A 20000-nucleotide genomic window follows, 5' to 3' on the forward strand; every position below is an offset into this window, starting at 1 on the left:
ACACCAGGGAAGTCCGTTTTTCACACCACCAATGTCCTATAAACACCAGGGAAGTCCGTTTTCACACCACCAATGTTCAATAAACACCAGGGAAGTCCGTTTTTCACACCACCAATGTCCTATAAACACCAGGGAAGTCCGTTTTTCACACCACCAATGTTCAATAAACACCAGGGAAGTCCGTTTTTCACACCACCAATGTTCTATAAACACCAGGGAAGTCCGTTTTTCACACGATAAAGCGGCAACACTCTCTGTCCTCGTACCTTCAGCAGTCTGACATCAGTATTATCAACAGATATGAACGTTGAGTCTACCATTTTAATTCACCATTTTGACCCTTCAACTTAGCACAAACAGACATTGCCAGGACATACAGGGAGAGAGAAATATACAGTACATATCCCGCTAACGTTAACATGAACCTGATTTATCTTACATTTCTAACCATTCGCTTTTCACAGTTGTAACAACGTGTGTGTAAGTGGCAGGGAAGTCAGGCGCAGGAGAATCCAACTCTGTATAAATGGAGTCCTTTAATACACTTAACAAAACTCCAAAACCAAAATAAAACATAAATAAAAGTGGGTACAAGATCCCGTTGCTCCCCAATACATAATACACGAACATACAAACACACAATCTGACCAGGACATGAGGGGAAACATAGGGTTCAATACACAACACGGGTACAAGATCCCGTTGCTCCCCAATACATAATACACGAACATACAAACACACAATCTGACCAGGACATGAGGGGAAACATAGGGTTCAATACACAGCATGTCATTGATGGGATTGGAACCAGGTGGGAAGGAAGACAAGACAAACCAAGACAAAAGACTAAATGAAAAATGGATCAGTGATGGCTAGAAGGCCGGTGACGTCGACCGCCAAACACCGAACACCGCCCAAACACCACCCGAACACCACCCGAACACCACCCAAACACCACCCAAACACCACCCGAACAAGGAGAGGGGCCGACTACGATGGAAGTCGTTACAACAGTAGCCTAACAGTCCCCTGTTGGTCTTTGCCATGCACCGTCCTGACTGGTATACCAATAACAAGTCAGTATTGGCAATCCCAAATCAATTACGGCAAGGTTGACCCCCCCCCCCCCCCCTCCCAACACTCCTTTTTCTGGCATCTCTTCATTTCCTTCTTCAGAGGGCTTTACAGTTTCTACTCACAGCGACACACATGTAACTCATGCCTGTCACAGTGGGTGGTCCTTGATGGTGTCCCGAAGTCAATATCTGGGGGATAGACTAATTTTCCCAACCAGACGAGTCTCTCACCTGACCATCCGTCACTGTCCATTTTGTCTCCTCCATTTTTGATCAGCAGACAAGATCTCTCCATGCTCGCTTCACGTGCTCGGTCTCAGGACTCATGCTGCACTCCTGAGAGAAAAGCAGTCAATAGCCTCCACGTACACAAGTTGCTGGCTCGGACTCAGGTCTCAGGTAGAAGTGGTGAGGGACAGGGCCGTAGTGAACGCCATTACTGAAACGAGGGCCAGGGAGGTAGAGGGCCAGGGAGGTAGAGGGCCAGAGAGGTAGAGGGCCAGGGAGGTAGAGGGCCAGGGAGGTAGAGGGCCAGGGAGGTAGAGGGCCAGGGAGGTAGAGGGCCAGGGAGGTAGAGAGCCAGGGAGGTAGAGGGCCAGGGAAGTCCGGGGACAGGGAGGTAGAGGGTCAGGGAGGTAGAGGGTCAGGGAGGTAGAGGGTCAGGGAGGTAGAGGGTCAGGGAGGTAGAGGGACAGGGAGGTAGAGGGCCAGGGAGGTAGAGTCACCAGGGAGGTAGAGTCACCAGGGAGGTAGAGGGTCAGGGAGGTAGAGGGTCAGGGAGGTAGAGGGCAAGGGAGGTAGAGGGTCAGGGAGGTACCAGGGAGTTAGAGGTTCAGGGAGGTAGAGGGTCAGGGAGGTACCAGGGAGTTAGAAGGTCAGGAAGGTAGAGGGTCAGGGAGGTAGAGGGCCAGGGAGGTAGAGGGCCAGGGATTTAGAGGACCAGGGAGGTAGAGGGTCAGGGAGGTAGAGGGCCAGGGAGGTACAGGGTCAGGGAGGTAGAGGGCCAGGGAGGTAGAGGGCCAGGGGGAGGGGTCAGGGTCAGGGAGGTAGAGGGTCAGGGAGGTAGAGGGTCAGGGAGGTAGAGGGTCAGGGAGGTAGAGGGTCAGGGAGGTAGAGGGTCAGGGAGGTAGAGGGTCAGGGAGGTAGAGGGCCAGGGAGGTAGAGGGTCAGGGAGGTAGAGGGCAAGGGAGGTAGAGGGTCAGGGAGGTACAGGGCCAGGGAGGTACAGGGCCAGGGAGTTAGAGGGCCAGGGAGGTAGAGGGCCAGGGAGATAGAGGGTCAGTGAGGTACCAGGGAGTTAGAGGGTCAGGGAGGTAGAGGGTCAGGGAGGTAGAGGGCCAGGGAGGTAGAGGGTCAGGGAGAGGGCCAGGGAGGTACCAGGGAGTTAGATGGTCAGGGAGTTAGAGGGCCTGGGAGGTAGAGGGTCAGGGAGGTAGAGGGTCGGGAGGTACAGGTTCAGGGAGTTAGAGGGTCAGGGAGGTACCAGGGATTTTGAGGGTTTGGGAGGTTCCAGGGAGGTAGATGGTCAGGTTGGTAGAGGGTCAGGGAGGTAAATGCAAGTAGATGTAGGTAGATGGAGGTACAGGGAGGTAGATGGAAGTAGATGGAAGTACAGGGAGGTAGATGGAAGTAGATGGAGGTAGATGGAAGTAGATGGAGGTAGATGGTAGATGGAGGTACAGGGAAGTATGTGGAAGTAGATGGAAGTAGATGGAGGTAGATGGTAGATGGAAGTAGATTGAGTTAGATGGTAGATGGAGGTACAGGGAGGTAGATGGAGGTAGATGGTAGATGGAGGTAGATGGAAGTAGATGGAGGTATAGGGAGATAGATGGAGGTAGATTGAAGTAGATGGAGGTAGATGGTAGATGGAAGTAGATGGAGTTAGATGGTAGATGGAGGTACAGGGATGTAGATGGAGGTAGATGGTAGATGGAGGTATAGGGAGGTAGATGATGGTAGATGGAGGTACAGGGAGGTAGATGGAGGTACAGGGAGGTAGATGGAGGTACAGGGAGGTAGATGGAGGTACATGGAGGTGGATGGAGGTACATGGAGGTAGATGGAGGTAGATGGAGGTGGATGGATAAAACCCTTAGAGAGAGAAACTAAATCAAAACAAAGCAGCAATACACTTCGTCAGAAATATCTGCATTACTTGTTACATTCACCGTTCAACCTCTGGTCTTTCAAGTGAGGCTGATCCGCCTCAGCAGGAAGTCAGGACAGAGGTCAACACAGAGGTTAAAGGTTACAGGAAATAAAAGAAGGGTGAAGAATGCTGCTTTGGTTCCTGTGGGTAGATGACCTGCTAGCTGATCCTCAGCTCTTTCCCTTTCTTCACCTTTACTTAGACTAAATATTTAAAAATGTTCAAAACAACCTCTGTTCCAGGTCACATTGTTTTTCAGTACAATTCCCATCAGAATTCATGACAGTAGACTTCAGAAACTGTTATTTACGTGTCCTTTAAGGTGCATCCTTTCTCACCCATGAAGAACCAACTCAAACCCAATAACAAGTCCACACATAATACATCACCCGCTGTATCAACACCACTAACACATAATACATCACCCGCTGTATCAACACATAATACATCACCCACTGTATCAACACCACTGACACATAATACATCACCCGCTGTATCAACACCACTAACACATAATACATCACCCTCTGTATCAACACCACTAACACGTAATACATCACCCGCTGTATCAACACCACTAACACATAATACATCACCCGCTGTATCAACACCACTAACACATAATACATCACCCGCTGTATCAACACCACTAATATATAATACATCACCCACTGTATCAACACCACGAATACATAATACATCACCCGCTGTACTAACACCACTAACACATAATACATCACCCGCTGTACTAACACCACTAACACATAATACATCACCCGCTGTATCAACACCACTAATACATAATACATCACCCACTGTATCAACACCACGAATACATAATACATCACCCACTGTATCAACACCACGAATACATAATACATCACCCGCTGTACTAACACCACTAACACATAATACATCACCCGCTGTACTAACACCACTAACACATAATACATCACCCGCTGTATCAACACCACTAATACATAATACATCACCCACTGTATCAACACCACGAATACATAATACATCACCCGCTGTACTAACACCACTAATACATAATACATCACCCACTGTATCAACACCACGAATACATAATACATCACCCACTGTATCAACACCATGAATACATAATACATCACCCGCTGTACTAACACCACTAACACATAATACATCACCCGCTGTACTAACACCACTAACACATAATACATCACCCGCTGTATCAACACCACTAATACATAATACATCACCCACTGTATCAACACCACGAATACATAATACATCACCCGCTGTACTAACACCACTAACACATAATACATCACCCGCTGTACTAACACCACTAACACATAATACATCACCCGCTGTATCAACACATAATACATCACCCGCTGTATCAACACCACTAACACATAATACATCACCCGCTGTATCAACACCACTGACACATAATACATCACCCGCTGTATCAACACATAATACATCACCCGCTATACTAACACATAATACATCACCCGCTGTATCAACACATAATACATCACCCGCTGTATCAACACCACTAATACATAATACATCACCCGCTGTATCAACACATAATACATCACCCGCTGTATCAACACCACTAATACATCACCCGCTGTATCAACACATAATACATCACCCACTGTATCAACACCACTAACACATAATACATCACCCGCTGTATCAACACATAATACATCACCCGCTGTATCAACACATAATACATCACCCGCTGTATCAACACCACTGACACATAATACATCACCAGCTGTATCAACACCACTAACACATAATACATCACCCGCTGTATCAACACCACTAACACGTAATACATCACCCGCTGTATCAACACATAATACATCACCCGCTGTATCAACACATAATACATCACCCGCTGTATCAACACCACTGACACATAATACATCACCCGCTGTATCAACACATAATACATCACCCGCTGTATCAGCACCACTAACACATAATACATCACCCGCTGTATCAACACCACGAATACATAATACATCACCCGCTGTATCAACCCATAATACATCACCCACTGTATCAACACCACTGACACATAATACATCACCCACTGTATCAACACCACTAACACATAATACATCACCCGCTGTATCAACACCACTGACACATAATACATCACCCGCTGTACTAACACCACTGACACATAATACATCACCCGCTGTATCAACACCACTGACACATAATACATCACCCGCTGTATCAACACATAATACATCACTCGCTGTATCAACACCACTAGCACATAATACATCACCCGCTGTGTCAACACCACTAGCACATTATACATCACCCGCTGTATCAACACATAATACATCACCCGCTGTACTAACACCACTAACACATAATACATCACCCGCTGTATCAACACCACTAACACATAATACATCACCCGCTGTATCAACACATAATACATCACCCACTGTATCAACACCACTAACACATAATACATCACCCGCTGTATCAATACATAATACATCACCCGCTGTACTAACACCACTAACACATAATACATCACCCGCTGTATCAACACCACTAACACATAATACATCACCCGCTGTATCAACACCACTAACACATAATACATCACCCGCTGTATCAACACATAATACATCACCCGCTGTATCAACACATAATACATCACCCGCTGTATCAACACCACTAATACATAATACATCACCCGCTGTATCAACACATAATACATCACCCGCTGTATCAACACCACTAACACATAATACATCACCCGCTGTATCAATACATAATACATCACCCGCTGTACTAACACCACTAACACATAATACATCACCCGCTGTATCAACACCACTAACACATAATACATCACCCGCTGTATCAATACATAATACATCACCCGCTGTACTAACACCACTAACACATAATACATCACCCGCTGTATCAACACCACTAACACATAATACATCACCCGCTGTATCAACACATAATACATCACCCACTGTATCAACACCACTAACACATAATACATCACCCGCTGTATCAATACATAATACATCACCCGCTGTACTAACACCACTAACACATAATACATCACCCGCTGTATCAACACCACTAACACATAATACATCACCCGCTGTATCAACACCACTAACACATAATACATCACCCGCTGTATCAACACCACTAACACATAATACATCACCTGCTGTATCAACACATAATACATCACCCGCTGTATCAACACCACTAACACATAATACATCAGTATAGAGGGGTGGGTTGTGTGCGTATGCAGGTGTGTGTGTGTGTGTGTGTGTGTAAAACGTAGGGCAAAAACAAACTAATGTCCAGGCCTTACTTCATTGGGCCGTAAGTCTAGGTCCAAAACGCTTCTTAACAGCTTCTACACCCAAGAGATAAGACTCCTGAAGAGTTAATCAAATGGCCACCCAGACTATCTGCATTGTCGTCCCCTCCACCCTCTCTGTTGTGCTGCTGTTGCTCTCTGTTTATTATCTATGCACTGTCACGCTACCTACATGTACATATTACCTCAATTACCTCGACTAAGCGGTGCCCCTGCACATTGACTCTGTACCGGTACCTCCTGTTTATAGGCAAGAGCCTGTCAGTAAGCATTTCACTGTAAGGTCTACTACACCTGTTGTATTCGGCGCACGTGACAAATGACATTTGATTTGAATTGGGAGCTTCTCTTAACATCTGTTTTCTGGTTCCTTTATAGACCTGCAGAGTTTCACTAACTGCTCTCCCAAGGCAGCCAGCCTCAGGAAGCATTTCACAGGGAGAGATACAGAATCACTGTTAAACTCATCAGAATACTTGGTAGTGGACACACCATCCTTTCCTGATAGAGAGAATCAACATTTCATCAGTTTTCACTATGTTAAATCTTAATCAGTCGAGTCAGGTCAGAGACATTCATCCATAACACTCATCCACAGGTCGCAGGTCAGATGTTAGCCCTCAAATTCCGCAGTGGGTTTTCCTTATTTTATCTGGCTCGAGGCAAGATTGCAAATTAGTGTCTGACCTCAGAACAGGATTCAATAAGAAAAGCTCTAATCTGCTCAGACATCATCCAATCAGCTCTTCTACTCCTTTACCTGTTGGCATTTAGTCTGGAACAGAGTGGTCTGATTGGCTAGAGGATGTTTAGAGGATGAATCTGATTGGCTCATTCTGTTCCTGCCCCCCGCAGGCCCGAGCTGTTTGATTGGAGCATTGTGGAGAAGCAGAAGAGTGCCATGGAGAGATTGGATCACGCCTTCAGCAAGGCTGAGCAAACCCTGGGCATAGACAGACTGCTGGACGCTGAGGGTAAGATCCCTGACCCCTAACGCAGACCCTGACCCCTAACCCAGACCCTAAACCTGACCCCTAACCCTGACCCATAACCCAGACCCTAATCCTGACCCCTAACGCAGACCCCTAACCCAGACCCTAAACCTGACCTCTAACCCAGACCCTAACCCTGACCCCTAACCCAAACCCTAAACCTGGCTCCTAACCCAGACCCTGGCTCCTAACCCTGACCCCTAACCCAGACCCTGGCCCCTAACCCAGACCCTAAGCCTGACCTCTAACCTTTCAGTAAGGCGGAGCGACCCCTGGGCACAGACTGCTGGACGCTGAGAGGAAGAGACTTCTGTATGGAGACAGTTTATAATATAATGTCATCTGAAACCCCTCGGCATCTTCTTACTGCGACATTTAACCAGAAGCCCATATGATGTCCGTATGGGGCCGAATTTACAGTCTTCACTTGGGCTCAAAAGTGAGGAATAGTTACAGTATTATCCTGTGCTGTTGTTTAAGCCAGTGAATCTCACCGTCGTCACGTCGGCGTGATTTAGGACTTCCAACCCCTTTTAAAACCTTTTACTGCAGTGGGCTAAATCAGGGCCAATCAGACTGTTTCTTGGTCGTCTTAAACAAATCTACTTTGTAACAACAGTATCCACCTCACACACATGGTTATGGGCTTAACAACAGTGTCCACCTCACACACATGGTTATGGGCTTAACAAAAGAAGATACCTGTATCATGTCAGATATAGAGTTGAAATGTCTTCCATTTAGAGTTTTCATCCCAACATTACACTTCATATACATCACAGAAAACTGAAATATAACTTAGCTGTTTGACATAAAAACCCATGATTCCACATGAGGGTGATTTGGTCATTTGACTACAGGAAAGGATACACATTGTATGTTTGGGCTACAGAACATTGGATCATCTAACGGGGGCTGAGTTAGAGCTGTGTTTTGTGAGAGAAAAAAGTCTGTTGAGTCAGATTGGTTTGAGCTACAAACTATTTAAAACGTTCTCTGAAAAGCTGAGACTCTCAGGAACACGCACATGTGACATGTTTAGGTCTATGACCTCACAAGCTACAGAAGAGTCGCTAGAAGGTAAGGTTCTTCCACATAGCAGATCATAGGACATAGTGTCTATAATACTGTAAGGGGTTCTTCTACATAGATCATATGAAATCCCAGGACATAGTGTCTATAATACTGTAACGGGTTCTTCTACATAGATCATATGAAATCCCAGGACATAGTGTCTATAATACTGTAAGGGGTTCTTCTACATAGATCATATGAAATCCCAGGACATAGTGTCTATAATACTGTAAGGGGTTCTTCTACATAGATCATAGGAAATCCCAGGACATAGTGTCTATAATACTGTAAGGGGTTCTTCTACATAGATCATAGGAAATCCCAGGACATAGTGTCTATAATACTGTAAGGGGTTCTTCTACATAGATCATATGAAATCCCAGGACATAGTGTCTATAATACTGTAAGGGGTTCTTCTACATAGATCATATGAAATCCCAGGACATAGTGTCTATAATACTGTAAGGGGTTCTTCTACATAGATCATAGGAAATCCCAGGACATAGTGTCTCTAATACTGTAAGGGGTTCTTCTACATAGATCATATGAAATCCCAGGATCACAGAGTCTATAATACTGTCATACGTTTACATAGTTGCTGTCACAAACTCCACACAGTTTTCACTGACTAGTTGGATATTCATTTCCCAGTGAGCAAACAATTTCTGTACTTGTTTTTGGTTTGGCGGATCTTATTTTTTGTATTGGCATTTGTCAATAAAACGCATGAATACAACTGTTTATTTATTTATTTATTTGACTCTTTGCAAACTGGAAACCACATATCCTGAGGCTGCAATCATTGTAGCTGGGGATTCATCTGAAAACAAGACTCCCTAAATTGTATCAGCATATCGATTGCGCAACCAGGGCTGGTAAAACCCTGGATCATTGTTATTCTAACTTCCGCGACGCATATAAGGCCCTCCCCCGCCCTCCTTTCGGAAAAGCTGACCACGACTCCATGTTTTTCCTCCCTGCCGACAGACAGAAACTAAAACAAGAAGCTCCCGCACTCAGGTCTGTTCAACGCTGGTCCGACCAATCTGATTCCACGCTACAAGACTGCTTCCATCACGTGGATTAGGATATGTTCTGCATTGCTTCCAACAACAACATTGACGAATACGCTGATTCGGTGAGCGCGTTCATTAGAAAGTGCATTGAGGATGTCGTTCCCATAGCAACGATTAAAACATTCCCAAACCAGAAACCGTGGATTGATGGCAGCATTCGCGTGAAACTGAAAGCGCGAACCACTGCTTTTAATCAGGGCAAGGTGACCGGTAATATGACCGAATACAAACAGTGCAGCTATTCCCTCCGCAAGGCAATCAAACAAGCTAAGCGTCAGTATAGAGACAAAGTAGAGTCACAATTCAACGGCTCAGACACAAGAGGTATGTAGCAGGGTCTACAGTCAATAACGGACTACAAAAAGAAAACCAGCCCCGTCACGGATCAGGATGTCTATTCCCAAGAAAGCTAAGGTAACTGTGCTAAATGACTGCCGCCCCGTAGCACTCACTTCCGTCATCATGAAGTGCTTTGAGAGACTAGTCAAGGACCATATCACCTCGACCCTACCTGACCCTACATGACGCAATCTCAACCACACTGCACACTGCCCTAACCCATTTGGACAAGAGGAATACCTATGTAAGAATGCTGTTCATCGACTACAGCTCAGCATTTAACACCATAGTACCCTCCAAACTCGTTATCAAGCTCGAGACCCTGGGTCTCGACCCCGCCCTGTGCAACTGGGTACTGGACTTCCTGACGGGCCGCCCTCAGGTGGTGAGGGTAGGTAACAACATCTCCACCCCACTGATCCTCAACACTGGGGCCCCACAAGGGGCGTTCTGAGCCCTCTCCTGTACTCCCTGTTCACCGCCGACTGCGTGGCCATGCACGCCTCCAACTCAATCATCAAGTTTGTGGACGATACAACAGTCGTAGGCTTGATTACCAACAACAACGAGACGGCCTACAGGGAGGAGGTGAGGGCCCTCGGAGTGTGGTGTCAGGAAAATAACCTCACACTCAACGTCAACAAAACAAAGGAGATGATTGTGGACTTCAGGAAACAGCAGAGGGAGCACCCCCCTATCCACATCGAGGGGACAGTAGTGGCGAGGGTAGTAAGTTTTAAGTTCCTCGGCGTACACATCACAGACAAACTGAATTGGTCCACCCACACAGACAGCGTCGTGAAGAAGGCGCAGCAGCGCCTCTTCAACCTCAGGAGGCTGAAGAAATTCGGCTTGTCACCAAAAGCACTCACAAACTTCTACAGATGCACAATCGAGAGCATCCTGTCAGGCTGTATCACCGCCTGGTATGGCAACTGCTCCGCCCACAACCGTAAGGCTCTCCAGAGGGTAGTGAGGTCTGCACAACGCATCACCGGGGCAAACTACCTGCCCTCCAGGACACCTACACCACCCGATGTCACAGGAAGGCCATAAAGATCATCAAGGACATCAACCACCCGAGCCACTGCCTGTTCACCCCGCTATCATCCAGAAGGCGAGGTCAGTACAGGTGCATCAAAGCAGGGACCGAGAGACTGAAAAACAGCTTCTACCTCAAGACCATCAGACTGTTAAACAGCCACCACTAACATTGAGTGGCTGCTGCTAAAACACTGACTCAACTCCAGCCACTTTAATAATGGGAATTGATGGAAATTGATGTAAAATATATCACTAGCCACTTTAAACAATGCTACTTAATATAATGTTTACATACCCTACATTATTCATCTCATATGTATATGTATATACTGTACTCTATATCATCTACTGCATCTTTATGTAATACATGTATCACTAGCCACTTTAACTATGCCACTTTGTTTACATACTCATCTCATATGTATATACTGTACTCTATACCATCTACTGCATCTTGCCTATGCCGCTCTGTACCATCACTCATTCATATATCTTTATGTACATATTCTTTATCCCTTTACACTTGTGTGTATAAGGTAGTAGTTTTGGAATTGTTAGGTTAGATTACTCGTTGGTTATTACTGCATTGTCAGAACTAGAAGCACAAGCATTTCGCTACACTCGCATTAACATCTGCTAACCATGTGTATGTGACAAATACATTTGATTTGATGTGAAATAGTTTTTTGTTCTTCTTGTAGCCCTGGTTGTCCTGAAAATACAATGTTAAAACACTTCATTTTGAGAATAAATATAAGGGCTGGATGTGCAGATCGATGAAAGTCAGATCAATGAGAGGCTGCTTTTTGCTCTGGCCTTGGGACTGGTAGGGTTAATAAACAGCACTGTGTTGGTGTGTAAACAGGCCTAAGCAGGACATGACTGATCATGGTGTTGTTGAGGCATGGTGTTAGGTCCATGGTGTTAGGTCCATGGTGTTAGGTCCATGGTGTTGTTGAGCCATGGTGTTAGGTTCATGGTGATGTTGAGTCATGGTGTTAGGTCCATGGTGTTAGGTCCATGGTGTTAGGTCCATGGTGTTGTTGAGCCATGGTGTTAGGTCCATGGTGTTAGGTCCATGGTGTTAGGTCCATGGTGGTGTTAGGTCCATGGTGTTAGGTCCATGGTGTTAGGTCCGTGGTATTAGGTCCATGGTGTTAGGTCCATGGTGTTAGGTCCATGGTGTTAGGTCCATGGTGTTGTTGACCCATGGTGTTAGGTCCATGGTGGTGTTGAGGCATGGTGTTAGGTCCATGGTGGTGTTGAGGCATGGTGTTAGGTCCATGGTGTTGTTGAGCCATGGTGTTAGGTCCATGGTGTTAGGTCCATGGTGTTAGGTCCATGGAGTTAGGTCCATGGTGTTAGGTCCATGGTGGTGTTGAGGCATGGTGTTAGGTCCATGGTGGTGTTGAGGCATGGTGTTAGGTCCATGGTGGTGTTGAGCCATGGTGTTAGGTCCATGGTGTTAGGTCCATGGTGTTAGGTCCATGGTGGTGTTGAGGTATGGTGTTAGGTCCATGGTGGTGTTGAGGCATGGTGTTAGGTCCATGGTGGTGTTGAGGCATGGTGTTAGGTCCATGGTGGTGTTGAGGCATGGTGTTAGGTCCATGGTGGTGTTGAACTATGGTGTTAGGTCCATGGTGTTAGGTCCATGGTGGTGTTGAGGCATGGTGTTAGGTCCATGGTGTTGTTGAGCCATGGTGTTAGGTCCATGGTGTTAGGTCCATGGTGTTAGGTCCATGGTGTTAGGTCCATGGTGGTGTTGAGGCATGGTGTTAGGTCCATGGTGTTAGGTCCATGGTGTTGAGGTATGGTGTTAGGGCCATGGTGTTGTTGAGCCATGGCGTTAGGTCCATGGTGTTAGGTCCATGGTGGTGTTGAGGCATGGTGTTAGGTCCATGGTGTTAGGTCCATGGTGTTGAGGTATGGTGTTAGGGCCATGGTGTTGTTGAGCCATGGTGTTAGGTCCATGGTGTTAGGTCCATGGTGTTAGGTCCATGGTGGTGTTGAGGCATGGTGTTAGGTCCATGGTACCACAGTATATTGTGCACTGTGGCGTAGTCCCATGGTCCAGTATGGATTAGTATTCAGTGGACAGATTGTCATCTGCCCCGTCCTAATCAATTATGACACTGGTGTCATGCTCTCATTGAGACGTTAAATAGTCCCAATCACAGAGCGCTAACTATACACCAATGGAATATGGTGGAGCAGAATGCTGATTGGCTACGTCCTAGTAGATTCTGGTCACCTTGGCGATGAGAAGAGATAATCTGGGAGATATGAATTGCATTAATAACTGGGTTTATTGAGGATGTTATGATTGGTGATGTCATTGTCATGCCCTGCCCAGTCATGTTATGATTGGTGATGTCATTGTCATGCCCTGCCCATTCATGTTATGATTGGTGATTTTGATGTTATGCCCAGTCATGTTATGATTGGTGATTGTGATGTTATGCCCTACCCAGTCATGTTATGATTGGTGATTGTGATGTTATGCCCTACCCAGTCATGTTATGATTGGTGATTGTGATGCCCTTATTTAAGGGTGGTATGTTTCTGATGTTATGATATAACCACAGCTGTTTGAATAATAACAGGGGGTACATTGCTACTAATGATAGTGCAGTAACATGCTAGCTGTTCCCATAGACTTCCAGTCGTTGAACCAAGGAAGATCCATTTCAAAGAGGCGGAAATATAAATATATATAGATTTAAAATTCCATCATTTTTTGCAACAGTGGCAACTATTTAGTAGCGGAGGGCCACCGCTGCTAGATGAATATAGGGGAAACACTGTCTTCTTATTTCTAGTTGATATAACTGTTGTGGTTGAGTGATACGTCATCCTATATCATCCCACTATAGGAGTGGGAGTTATATCTCCCTCTTATTTCTAGTTGATATAACTGTTGTGGTTGAGTGATACGTCATCCTATATCATCCCACTATAGGAGTGGGAGTTATATCTCTCCCTCTTATTTCTAGTTGATATAACTGTTGTGGTTGAGTGATACGTCATCCTATATCATCCCACTATAGGAGTGGGAGTTATATCTCCCTCTTATTTCTAGTTGATATAACTGTTGTGGTTGAGTGATACGTCATCCTATATCATCCCACTATAGGAGTGGGAGTTATATCTCCCTCTTATTTCTAGTTGATATAACTGTTGTGGTTGAGTGATACGTCATCCTATATCATCCCACTATAGGAGTGGGAGTTATATCTCCCTCTTATTTCTAGTTGATATAACTGTTGTGGTTGAGTGATACGTCATCCTATATCATCCCACTATAGGAGTGGGAATTATATCTCCCTCTTATTTCTAGTTGATATAACTGTTGTGGTTGAGTGATACGTCATCCTATATCATCCCACTATAGGAGTGGGAGTTATATCTCCCTCTTATTTCTAGGAATCTAGGTGATATATTTGTCCCATGTGGTCATGTGATATACAGTATGTTGCTTCTGTTAGCTGTGTGAAATATATCAGCCCTCCACCTCCTGCGTGGCTATTTGATATAGCCCGCCCTAGTGGCTTGGTGATATATATTGCCTGGTGGCTCCCAGTGTGTGTGTGTGTGTGTGTGTGTGTGTGTGTGTGTGTGTGATTCATATATATTGCTCTGGTGGCAGTGTGTGTGATATGTGATGCTCTCAATGTGATCTGTCTCTGTCAGTTATTATCAGAGAGACAGATCTGTAGGGTTACAGTCAGGGACACACACTGCCCTCACTACATCATCGTTTGTCCTCAGAGAGAGGTAGAGAGAGGTACAGAGAGAGGTACAGAGAGGTACAGAGAGAGGTACAGAGGAGGAGAGAGAGAGAGAGAGAGAGAGAGAGAGAGAGAGAGAGAGAGAGAGAGAGAGAGAGAGAGAGAGAGAGAGAGAGAGAGAGAGAGAGAGAGAGAGAGAGAGAGAGAGAGAGAGAGAGAGAGAGAGAGAGAGAGAGAGAGAGAGAGAGAGAGAGAGAGAGAGAGAGAGAGAGAGAGAGAGAGAGAGAGAGAGAGAGAGAGAGAGAGAGAGATCCCACAGTTGACAGTGCATGTCAGAGCAGAAACTACCATAAAGTCCAAGGAACTGTCTGTAGATCTCAGATAGAATGTGATGAGATATACAGTACCAGTCAAAGGTTTGGACACACCTACTTATTGAAAGGTTTTCTTTATTTTTACTATTTTCTACATTGTAGAATAATAGTGAAGACATCAAAACTATGAAATAACACATATGGAATCACGTAGCAAAAAGGTGTTAAAACAAATATATTTTACATTTTAGATTCTTCAAAGTAGCCACCTTTTGTCTTGATGACAGCTTTGCACACTCTTGGCAAAAAAAGAGAGAGGGAGATAAAGAGAGAGATAAAGAGAGAGAGAGAGAGAGAGAGGTGGTGAGTGTAGGGGCACAGAGAGAGGTGGTGAGTGTAGGGGCACAGAGAGAGGTGGTGAGTGTAGGGGCACAGAGAGAGGTGGTGAGTGTAGGGGCACAGAGAGAGGTGGTGAGTGTAGGGGCACAGAGAGAGGTGGTGAGTGTAGGGGCACAGAGAGAGGTGGTGAGTGTAGGGGCACAGAGAGAGGTGGTGAGTGTAGGGGCACAGAGAGAGGTGGTGAGTGTAGGGGCACAGAGAGAGGTGGTGAGTGTAGGGGCACAGAGAGAGGTGGTGAGTGTAGGGGCACAGAGTGGGGTGGTGAGTGTAGGGGCACAGAGAGAAAGAGTGAGGGTTGATGAGGCTGAGGGATGTTGTGGTGATGTCTGTCTGTCTGTCTGTCTGTCTGTCTGTCTGTCTGTCTGTCTGTCTGTCTGTCTGTCTGTCTGTCTGTCTGTCTACTGAACAGACTGAATCAGCACAGAGCCAGTTGGAGCTGCAGCTGAGACCTTCATTAACATGGCTAGCTACCTCACACTCCGATGGGAGACTATAAAGACAACGTGCATCCTAAATAAGGCCCTGGTCTAAAGTAGTGCACTATATAGAGAATAGGGCCCTGGTCTAAAGTAGTGCAATATATAGAGAATAGGGCCCTGGTCTAAAGTAGTGCAATATATAGAGAATAGGGCCCTGGTCTAAAGTAGTGCACTATATAGGGAATAGGGCCCTGGTCTAAAGTAGTGCAATATATAGAGAATAGGGCCCTGGTCTAAAGTAGTGCACTATATAGGGAATAGGGCCCTGGTCTAAAGTAGTGCACTATATAGGGAATAGGGTATTAGTTGGGTTATGCCCTAAATGGCACTTTATTCCCTGTGTTGTGCACTACTTTTGACCAGGACCCACATATTGACTCACTCAAAAGTAGTTCACTATATTTGGAGTAAAGCATAATTTCAGACATACCCCTTGTGTGTGATTCTGCCTCAGCATCAACTAAACTGCACTCTCTCTCCTTCTACCATCCGCTTATCTTCCCTCTGGGCTCAACACACCACCCTGCCATCCATCAGTTTCTATGGTTCCCATTATTCTGGTCTCCAGTTACCTCTGTGTGATGGATTAGGTGAGAGGGGGGGGTTGAGTCTTTTCAAAGTACCACTGAAGCCTTTAATTCCAGTGTTTTCAGATAGTGTGGGTGGACTATTTTTTGGCAAAGCGCTCCAGGCGTCTCAAGTGGAAAATAGTTAAACTTTTGTGCAGTAACAGTGCTGGGAAAACAGGCAGTGTGATCGATGACTCTGGCATCAATTACTCTGGTCTTTATTAACTGCTGTGCCATCCATTACAGTGGCTGGTGGATACGGTCTTAATGAAGGCAGATGTGGCTGTAGTCTAGCAGCATGTCAGCCAGCTACAACTCCACACACAGCTCTGTATAGATGAGGCATTGTTTTCTATCGCAATGATGTGTCCCTCTGAACGTCATCATGACTACAGAGGAAGAGAGGATGAGAGGGAAATAGAGAGAGGGAGAAGGAGAGGTAGAGAGAGGGAGTGGTGGAGAGGAGAGGTATTGTAGAGAAGGAGAGAGAGGACGAGGTAGAGAGAGAGGTAGAGAGGAGAGGAGAGGTATTGTAAAGATGGAGAGAGAGGAGGAGGTAGAGAGAGAGGTAGAGGTGGAGAGAAGAGGTATTGTAGAGAAGGAGAGAGAGGAGGAGGTAGAGAGAGAGGTAGAGGTGGAGAGGAGAGATATTGTAGAGGAAAGAGAGGAGGAGGTAGAGAGGTAGAGAGAGAGGAGAGGAATTGTAGAGATGGAGAGAGAGGAGGAGGTAGAGAGGTAGAGAGGAGAGGAGAGGTATTGTAGAGATGGAGAGAGAGGAGGAGGTAGAGAGGTAGAGAGGAGAGGATAGGTATTGTAGAGATGGAGAGAGAGGAGGTGGAAAGGAGAGGAGAGGTATTGTAGAGAAGGAGAGAGAGTAGGAGGTAGAGAGAGAGATGTAGAGGTGGAGAGAAGAGGTATTGTAGAGAAGGAGAGAGAGGAGGAGGTAGAGAGAGAGGTAGAGGTGGAGAGGAGAGATATTGTAGAGGAGAGAGAGGAGGAGGTAGAGAGAGAGGAGAGGAATTGTAGAGATGGAGAGAGAGGAGGAGGTAGAGAGGAGAGGAGAGGTATTGTAGAGATGGAGAGAGAGGAGGAGGTAGAGAGGTAGAGAGGAGAGGAGAGGTATTGTAGAGATGGAGAGACAGGAGGAGGTAGAGAGAGAGGTTGAGAGGATAGGTATTGTAGAGAAGGAGAGAGAGGTGGAGAGGAGAGAGGTAGAGGTGGAGAGGAGAGGTATTGTAGAGGAGAGAGAGGAGGAGGTAGAGAGAGAGAGGTAGAGGTATTGTAGAGAAGCAGAGAGAGGAGAGGCATTGTAGAGATGGAGAGAGAGGAGGAGGTAGAGGTGAAGAGGATAGGTATTGTAGAGAAGGAGAGAGAGGTGGAGAGGAGAGGTATTGTAGAGAAGGAGAGAAGGAGGTAGAGAGGAGAGGTATTGTAGAGAAGGAGAGAGAGGTGGAGAGGAGATGTATTGTAGAGAAGGAGAGAGGAGGAGGTAGAGAGAGAGGTGGAGAGGAGAGGTATTGTAGAGAAGGAGAGAGGAGGAGGTAGAGAGAGAGGTGGAGAGGAGAGGTATTGTAGAGAAGGAGAGAGGAGGTAGAGAGAGAGGTGGAGAGGAGAGGTATTGTAGAGAAGGAGAGAGGAGGAGGTAGAGAGAGAGGTGGAGAGGAGAGGTATTGTAGAGAAGGAGAGAGGAGGAGGTAGAGAGAGAGGTGGAGAGGAGAGGTATTGTAGAGAAGGAGAGAGGAGGAGGTAGAGAGAGAGGTGGAGAGGAGAGGTATTGTAGAGAAGGAGAGAGAGTTCCATGTCTGTGATGAGAGAGAGAACGAGGGAAAGAGAGGAAGCAGTGCCATGTCTGTGATGATTGTGTCGATGTGATTGAGTCTCATCAGCAGTAATGAGATATCAAATGGTTCCTGTCGGCCAGGTTATTAGCAGGCTGAATGAGGCAATAAACACAGAGGTATAAATAGACCAGGGAGCGTCTTATATAGAATACAGACAGGATTCAGACAGACTACAGACAGAATACAGACAGAATACAGACAGAATACAGACAGAATACAGACAGACTACAGACAGAATACAGACAGAATACAGACAGAATACAGACAGAATACAGACAGAATACAGACAGAATACAGACAGGATTCAGACAGACTACAGACAGAATACAGACAGAATACAGACACACATTGCTGCTGCAGGCATGGACATAAACCCTCTCATACCAGTGTATTAAAACCTATGTATGTTCTCATATAGATATAGATGTCGAGGTGAGAGACAGAGAGAGTAGGAGAACTAGAGAGTAAGAGAACTAGAGAGTAGGATAATGAGAGAGTAGGAGACAGAGAGAGTAGGAGACAGAGAGAGTAGGAGACATAGAGAGTAGGAGACAGAGAGAGTAAGAGAACGAGAGAGTAGGAGACAGAGAGAGTAGGAGAACGAGAGAGTAGGTGACAGAGAGTAGGAGACAGAGAGAGTAGGAGAACTAGAGAGTAGGAGAACTAGAGAGTAGGAGACAGAGAGAGGGAGACAGAGAGTAGGAGACAGAGAGAGGAGACAGAGAGAGTAGGAGAAAGAGAGAGTAGGAGACAGAGAGAGTAGGAGAAAGAGAGAGTAGGAGACAGAGAGAGTAGGAGAAAGAGAGTAGGAGACAGAGAGAGTGGCAGACAGAGAGAGTAGGAGACAGAGAGAGTATGAGAAAGAGAGAGTAGGAGACAGAGTGAGTAGGAGAAAGAGAGAGTAGGAGACAGAAAGAGTAGGAGACAGAGAGAGTAGGAGACAGAGAGAGTAGGAGAAAGAGAGAGTAGGAGACAGAGAGAGTGGCAGACAGAGAGAGTAGGAGACAGAGAGAGTAGCAGAAAGAGAGAGTAGCAGAAAGAGAGAGTAGGAGACAGAGAGAGTAGGAGACAGAGAGAGTAGGAGACAGAGAGAGTAGGAGACAGAGAGAGTAGGAGAAAGAGAGAGTAGGAGACAGAGAGAGTAGGAGACAGAGAGAGTAGGAGAGTAGTAGAAAGAGAGAGTAGTAGAAAGAGAGAGTAGGAGACAGAGAGAGTAGGAGAAATAATGAAAGTAGAGCAGAATTAGGCCGATAACCATTAATGATCAAAATACAGAAAATAGCTGTTAAATTCTACAACCACCTAAAAGGAAGCGATTCCCAAACCTTCCATAATAAAGCCATCACATACAGAGAGATGAACCTGGAGAAGAGTTCCCTAAGCAAGCTGGTCCTGGGGCTCTGTTCACAAACACGAACAGACCCCACAGAGTCCCAGGACAGCAACACAATTAGACCCAACCAAATCATGAGAAAACAAAAAGATAATTACTTGACACATTGGAAAGAATTAACAAAAAAACAGAG

The 20000-nt window shown here is 45.8% G+C and overlaps 2 protein-coding genes across 2 annotated transcripts in view; one reads left to right on the forward strand and one right to left on the reverse strand.

Annotated features, from left to right (window-relative positions):
- Nucleotides 1–20000, reverse strand: part of LOC135542929 (dystrophin-like) — a gene marked incomplete at its 5' end in the record, with an annotated part of 841859 nt that overhangs the window by 590803 nt on the left and 231056 nt on the right.
- Nucleotides 1–20000, forward strand: part of LOC135542898 (dystrophin-like) — a 264431-nt gene that overhangs the window by 92565 nt on the left and 151866 nt on the right. Inside the window, 1 exon segment of the mRNA XM_064970044.1 lies at nucleotides 7475–7593. Within this exon segment, the coding sequence (XP_064826116.1) occupies nucleotides 7475–7593 (119 nt within the window).

This window comes from Oncorhynchus masou, chromosome 7, assembly GCF_036934945.1.
Source record: "Oncorhynchus masou masou isolate Uvic2021 chromosome 7, UVic_Omas_1.1, whole genome shotgun sequence".
In the NCBI taxonomy this organism is placed as follows: domain Eukaryota; kingdom Metazoa; phylum Chordata; class Actinopteri; order Salmoniformes; family Salmonidae; genus Oncorhynchus; species Oncorhynchus masou.